General features: G+C 47.4%; 1 protein-coding gene across 1 annotated transcript in view; it reads right to left on the bottom strand.

The window, feature by feature from the left end:
• KLHDC2 (kelch domain containing 2) overlaps nucleotides 1–7,022 on the bottom strand; it is an 8,427-nt gene extending 1,405 nt beyond the window's left edge. The window contains exons 1-10 of the mRNA XM_009081692.1: nucleotides 6,841–7,022; nucleotides 5,808–5,887; nucleotides 4,940–5,057; nucleotides 3,819–3,934; nucleotides 2,433–2,514; nucleotides 2,243–2,326; nucleotides 1,254–1,334; nucleotides 1,119–1,177; nucleotides 859–968; nucleotides 348–420 (exon numbers count right to left, since the gene is read on the bottom strand). Of these exons, the coding sequence (XP_009079940.1) occupies nucleotides 348–420; nucleotides 859–968; nucleotides 1,119–1,177; nucleotides 1,254–1,334; nucleotides 2,243–2,326; nucleotides 2,433–2,514; nucleotides 3,819–3,934; nucleotides 4,940–5,057; nucleotides 5,808–5,887; nucleotides 6,841–7,002 (965 nt within the window). The 5' untranslated portion in view covers nucleotides 7,003–7,022. The remainder of the gene's footprint in view (nucleotides 1–347; nucleotides 421–858; nucleotides 969–1,118; nucleotides 1,178–1,253; nucleotides 1,335–2,242; nucleotides 2,327–2,432; nucleotides 2,515–3,818; nucleotides 3,935–4,939; nucleotides 5,058–5,807; nucleotides 5,888–6,840) is intronic.
• Nucleotides 7,023–7,270: the final 248 nt, after the last annotated feature.

Genomic DNA, 7,270 nt, shown 5'->3' with positions numbered 1-7,270 from the left:
AGCCCAAACCCTCCTGGGTATGCTCAGGATGAGCCACTCACTGACACCTGCCTGTGCCAGGGCAAGGACACACTGGTTCCAGTTAGCCTTTGTGCTGGAGTCACAGCCTGGAGGCCTCTGCAGCTAGGCAAAGCTTAAATCCCAAGACCAAACCCTGAATATTTCCTGCTGTTGCACAGACACTGAGCCACAGGCTGCCTCCAACACTGGCCCTGTGTGTGCTCACCTGGAATTCCGTGAGCATAGGAATAATGAGAGCTGGAAGAGGAATGTGTGTCCTCTCCCTGACAATCTCCAGGAAGTGCTCGCTGTTTTTCACCAAGTTTCTGGGAGACTCTCTGCCATACCTTGGTTTTTCAGAGTAGTTATGCTCGAACTGGATCCACTCGTTCTTGCTGATGCAATAAATCCAGGCATCACCTGGAAACAAGGAAAATCCCAAACACAATCAGGATTCTATTAGTTCTGTCGTGTTTGCTGCCATAAACACGTGCTCTGGTGTGGCACAGCTCATTTCTGTGGGAAAGCCCTATGGAACTTTGGTAACTGGTTGATAAAAGGTGTTTGATCCAACAGAGGTTTGTGGGAGCGAAGATGGACAACTGCAGAGCTCTTCCTAATTGTGATTTGCATCAGATATATTTTTTAGAGCAGATGCATTGCTATAAATCAGTGTCTCCATCCACTGAGCAACTCCTGCTCTGAGGATTTAGCTGCTGGCCATGAGGAGTTGGATCACAAGTGCACAGGAGGAATTCAGAAGGAATTCAAGGGGAGTAATTCAAGGTTCTGTGCACAGCTGTCCGAGAACACAAAGAGCACACAAAGACACCTCCAAATCCCTTTGGAATGACTTACTCAGGGGCTGCTTGTCAGTGGTGAATCCTCCAAAGAGGAAGAGGTGATCTGAGGAAATGGGTGTCAAGGAATGCCACGATCGGCCCACGGGGCAGAGACCTTGTGTGAGTCTATGGCAACAAGAACACCCAAATTACACAGAGGGACAATAAAATCCAACTGCCCTGATTATCTGGGAATAGCTGAAGGATTCAGCTTTGCCCTGAGCAGTGACCCAACAAGGTTAACCTCTTTAGACCCAGCAACGACTCAGTACCCACATTTCATTCCACTCCCACGTGTCCAGGTTCAGGTAGTAAAGGTCATTCATCCTGGAATCCTGCAACAAAGCAGATCCTGGGTCAGGTACGCTGAGCAGGTCTGAGGATCACATGATTGAACTGGGTTGAGCTTACCCTGTATCTGCCTCCAAACACATAACCTCTGTTCCCAACTGTGGCACAGGCGTGAGCAGCTCGTGGGGATGGAGTTTTACCCTGGGAAGGGAAAGGTGACAGCACAAATCAGCCACTCCAGGAGATCAGAGGCTCAACTCAGCTCAGACTTAAGGCCAACAAGGAACAGAGTGGAAAAAAACCCAGCCAGTAAGTCATCCTCTGTGCAGAAACTTGACTTCTGATGGATGGAAGATCACAAAACTTGTTAAAAATGGGATTTTTTCCCCTCTTGAAGTGTATAAATGTTGCTTTTAGCAGAGGGTTCAGACAGTCACAGATCTCAGACTGTACATGAGACAATCACATAATAAATAATTATATGCATAAATTAGTGTTCCAGGTCAGGTTGGATGGGGCTTGGAGCAGCCTGGGCTGGTGGAAGGTGTCCCTGCCCAGGGCAGGAGGTGGGAGTAGAGATCCTTAAGGTCCTTCCAACCCAAACCACTCTGGGATTCATTCTACACTTCCATCAAACAATATTTTTCTTGAGTTGCCAAAACATCTGAGACCTGAATGGAGTAAGACAAAGCAATTCTTTGGCAATCAGGAGTTACTTGTCTCAAATTTCATTTCCTCCGGTTCTGTGGCAATATCCTCCCATTCCTCTGGTCCTGAACACTTCAGGGACACTTCCAGCTGTGGCTGTTTGCAGTTAGGAGTATTTAATTCTGCCTTGACCCCAATTCAGCCCCTAAATGACGTGCACCAAGCCATCCCATGGCAGTGAGGGTGACAGCAAACCACACACTCCTGAGCTCCCTGTGAGCACAACAACCAGTGAAGCATGAGAGAATGCAAGTCACAGCAGGAAATAGGAAGAGAGATCAAAATAAAGGACAAATTTGCTGGTTTGAATGGTTTAAAACCAGTTCAAAAGGCTCCAGGAGCTCTACTGAGTGACATCACTGAGCTGCGACTTAACAAAGTGACACAAGAGCACTAATTACCGTCGTTATGGGCTGGCTCCAGGTAAAAGTCTCAGTGTCCAGAACGTGCACGTGGTCATTCCAGCCTCGAGGAAGACCTGAATTCTTTCAAAATCACAAATAATTCTTTCAAAATCATAAATAAACAAGTTTTAAGAAGCACTGATTAAATGTGAAAGGTCAAACGGAAATGACTTCTAAGGTTACTTACCCAGAAAGAGGTTTCGTCAAACTCAAAGGTTCCTCGTGGTTTCCCCTCAGGAAAATAGCCATAGCCTCCAAAAAATATTAGCCTGGAAGAAAATAATGATCATAAGATCCATCAGGAATTTTGTCACATCTGCTGTTACAAATTACAGTTCTCTCCAGGCTGTGCTCAAACTGGGAAACCATGGAAGCTCCTAGGGACTTTCCTTATAGCCACAGTACAAGTTTGCCAGGTGTGGGGCCTCATTTCTTGCCTAATTGACCCTACCACCCACACTTAATCCCTCTGGAGCTGTTTCCCAGGCCTCAGGCTTCCAAGCTCTGCTCCACTTCCCAATGTGTGAAGCTACCAGGGGGTGCTGCCTGATCACTGTGCTTCAGCCTACACCACCAGAGCTCCCATGCTGTTCTCCTGGTGTCTGAATGGGATTGACCTTCATCTGTGTTGGGTTTTAATATCAGAAACTAAAGGTATGGCTTTGCCAGGAATTCCTCTTGGATTATGGAGTGACAGAAGACAATCTGCACCACCTAATTAAACACCCACAGCTGCAGAGATTAACATCTCAACTGAGCACATCAAGTATTGTAACACTGAGCTCCCTCTGCACATGGAGAATCTGGAAAGCAGCACCATGGGCAACTCCCTCTCCTTTCCTGAGCCTCTGCAGCAAATCCCACTGAAAATATCCTAACTGTGAACTCTCTCTGGAATGGCCAAAGCAGCACAAGCTGCTCCAGAATTATACTCCAAAATCACCACACCTGGTTTGGGCTGGGAGAGACATTAAAGCTCATCCAGTTCCACCCCCTGCCACGGGCAGGGACACCTTCCACCAGCCCAGGTTGCTCCAAGCCACATCCAACCTGGCCTGGAACACTCCCAGTGATGGAGCAGCCACAGCTTCTCTGGGCAACCTGTGCCAGTGCCTCAGCACCCTCACAGCCAACAATCTATTCCCAATATCCCATCTGTCCCTGCCCTCTGGCAGTGGGAAGCCATTCCCCATGTCCTATCCCTTCATCCCTTGTCCCAAGTCCCTCTCCAGTTCTCTTGGAGCCCCTTTATGCTTCTGTTCCCCAGGCTGAACAGCCCAACCAGCACCACACTGGCTGAATGGAGGAGGGGGGTACAAGCTAACCACATTTTTGGCTTCCACACCTTCTCATCTTCCTCAGTTTTTCCAAGGTTTGCAATGCCCAGAGGCACCTCTGGGACACTCTCCCAACCCAGGCACAAACACCACCAGCTGTTCACCTAACACAGTTCTTGTTCTGGGCACCCACAAGTTCTCCTGCAGCTCTTGTCCAAGAGAAAGACACATGGACAGGACATGGAGTGAAAAATCCCGAACATACGCAAGGACAGTGAATTCCCATGGAGCCTTACTTGTTTTTGTACACCCATACACCAAGCTTGTCCTTGGATGAGGGAGGCACCCCCTGGCACTCCACTCTGACCCACTGCAGCACTTTGTCTGTGGATCTGGAATTTAACATGTAGAACTGTAGGAAAGAAGGAGATTTGTTTTAACCCACAAAGTCAGCTCAAAGCTCAGGTCTGAGTGGTGTTACAATAGCTTTGATTGGCAGAGGTATGGAATGGGAATGGGAATAAATGGAAAGTTCTTTTCCTACATGAAAACCAGAGCACTGGAAACACTGGAATAAAACATGGATTCATAAATCCTTATGTTTTTGCAGACTCAAATACTTCTGACTCAAGTAAGGGCTATGGGCATTGAGTTTCATCAGCCAAAAGCTGATGTGGGGCATGAAGGTGTTGAGCAACTGTCCTACAACAAAAAATGCTTCAAAACATTAAAATTAGGGTTTTTTTTTACAGTATTATCCCTTCTCTGCATATTACATCCTTTCACAGGTAGAGAAATGGCTGATATATATATATAAATATATAAGTGGAATGCAGGAATGTCACAGCAGGAGGGAAAAAAGTCACAGTCTATACACATAATTTGTGTCAAACTGTTGGCAAAAATTGCATCAAGCTCCTTCCAGTTTGTATATCTAAATACACAACTTTATACTTGGATCTATAACTTCATATTTAGATATGTAATTTTACATTTAAATATACAAACTATATATTTACATAGGCCCAAACTATTCAATTTAAGTCTCAGAGAACATCAGAAAATATTCTTAATTCTATAAATACTTGCTCTATAATTAATTATGTAAATATATAATATATTCTTAACCAATTCTAGCTGATTAGTCACAGTTTGGACTTGGCCTTGGAGGTCTTTTCCAATTTGAATGATTCTGGGATTATCAGAGACTCCAAAACAGGAAAACATTCCAAACCACTATAGCTCAGATGACATCCTGGCATTGTTCCAGGCAATTCCCACCTTCCAGAAGCAGCAAAGCCACAGCTGATGGGGGTGAATGGCACGAGGAACAGGTCAATCCCTGGGTCAGGGTGTTCCTGTGGTGCTGGGAAGCTTCCAGGGCAGGAGGAAATGAGTGCATGAAGGGATTGCTCACCTTGTTCGTGTTGCCACGTGCGTGGTGCCCTCCAAAGAGGTACACGACCCTGTCCACACACACAGCACAGCTCCCAGACATGGAGGGGGGAATATCTCCCTCTGTTTTGCTCTTCTTCCTAGGAGCAGAGTTGAAATTAGAATTGGACCAAAAATGGTTTTACCTGGGGTTGCCACAGGTCACTGTGGCCATTGACATGAGTCACTCAGCTGAGCTGGGAGGATGGAACGATGGGGAAAAGGCAATTTGATTAATACATGGTTTTTTTGGGAAGAGGAATCCTGGCTGCCCAGCTCAGGGGTTTGGAATGTTCCAAATCCTCAGGCAAAGATGATGCACTTGTCTAAACTGAAGGTTTGGAGTTTGCTGCTGGATTTTTCCTGTTTGTAAACATCATAACCACAGAGAGGAACTTCCAGCACGTGTCCAGGGCTTTCCCTAACCCCAAGGAGGGCTGGAAGCACAGCTGGAATCCCACTTTCTGCAAACTGAAGAGTTCCTTTGGCTGCATCAAGGTTTAGGAACACCTGCTGCAAAGGACAAGAACCCAACAGTGGCTCCCTGACCACCCCTGTAATCAAAAGGGGCACAAATACAACTTCCAGCTGCTATATCCTATCACAGGCATCCCAAAACACTTCATACTGGGATCACACACTCCTGTCCAGGCTGCCTGTCCAACCTGCCTCTCCTGCTTCACCCTGGGAAAACAGCTGATGTTTCCACAGGGAAAAAAAACTCCAAACCTGAAATATTTGACACATTTTTCCAAGATTGACAGGTGGGAACAAAGAGATCAGGGAATTATCTCTCTTTCAATCTTTTTTTCTCCCCCCAAACCAGCAATTAAGTTAATGCTTTACTGTACCATCTCCCAGTTTCCATGTTGTAGATCCATATCTCATCCCTAGGCAGGTAGAAGTCATAAAATCCCCGAACTTGGGCATTCTGCAGGGTAGAGAAGGAAAAGCAATGTTACAGAGAATTACATGGAATTACAGGCTACTGGGAGTGTTCATACCCCCTCAGAGGTGTAATCACAGGCAGGACACAGCAGGAGCAGTGCCTGCTGTGCTGCTGTACCTCTCACCTGCATGGAGAGCAGGAATCAGCCTGATCTGGTGTCTGCTGGGATCACATAATCTCCCAGCAGAGCCACATGGGGAGAAATGGAAGCTAAACCTCTGTTTTACAGCCCAAGCCCAATGGAAGTTAAACCCTGTTCTACAGGGTGCAGAAATGACCCAAAATTTCCTCTTTAATTCTTCATCCCCTGCATGCATCAATTTATTTACTGAGTTCAGTGACAATTCATCTTCACCCCTGTCAAAATCATAACTGACCTGGTGGTGTGACACCTCAGTGTGACAAGAGCCACACAGGGATCTTTAGCTCCCAATATAGACTTGTGCTGATACTGCTGCAAATAAAATGACCAATTCATAGATTCATAGTATGTGAAGGGGTTGGGATGGAGCTTGGAGATCATCCAGACACAACCTCCTGCCCTGGGCAGGGACACCTCCCACCAGAGCAGATTGCTCAAGACTTTAGCCAACCTAAGATCTAAATCTCCCTCTTTCCATTTATCCCTATTACTTGTGCTTTCACTTTCCATGGTATGCACTTCTAATCAGACACTATTTCCTTCTCTTCCAACACAAGCTACCAAAGGCAATTAAGACCCTGCAACCCCCAAAAGTTCTCTGTTTGCTAAGGTTTGCCACTCATGATTTTTTCCAACACTGCAAAACACTTGGATGCCATATCCCAATTGACCTGGAGCTGTTCTGTCCCAGGGGGAGGGATAACTCCCCAGAGTCACTCCCCAAGCTGCTGGGATGCAAGTCCCAGGCCGTGGGTGGCAGGAGGGTGATTCCAGGAGGAGCAGAGAGCTGTACCTTGTAGCCTCCCCAGACGTACATGCAGCGCCCATCGGTGACAGCCACGTGGCCACTGCGCTCAGCGGGGCTGTCATTCTCCAGCTGCTCAAAGCTGTCCTCGGCCTCCTCGGCCACCGGCGGCTCCTCGTCCGCCTGCAGCTCCTCGTGGTCGTCTGCCATGGCTGCTCTGCCCCCTGCACACAGCAACTCATGCTCAGGGAGTGTCCTGAGCCGGGAGGAGCATCCAGTGCAACTCCTGCCCTGCACAGACACCCCAACAACCCACCCTGTGCCTGAGAGCATTGGCCAAACACTCCTGGAGCTCTGTCAGCCTTGGGGCTGTGACCACTGCCCTGGGGAGCTGTGCCAGTGCCCAAACACCTCTGGGGGAAGAACCTTCTCCTGATATCCAACCTAAACCTCCCCTGACACAATTTCATGCCACTCT

Source organism: Acanthisitta chloris, unplaced genomic scaffold, assembly GCF_000695815.1.
Source record: "Acanthisitta chloris isolate BGI_N310 unplaced genomic scaffold, ASM69581v1 scaffold22959, whole genome shotgun sequence".
NCBI lineage: Eukaryota > Metazoa > Chordata > Aves > Passeriformes > Acanthisittidae > Acanthisitta > Acanthisitta chloris.
This window is presented reverse-complemented; position numbering and strand designations above follow the sequence as displayed.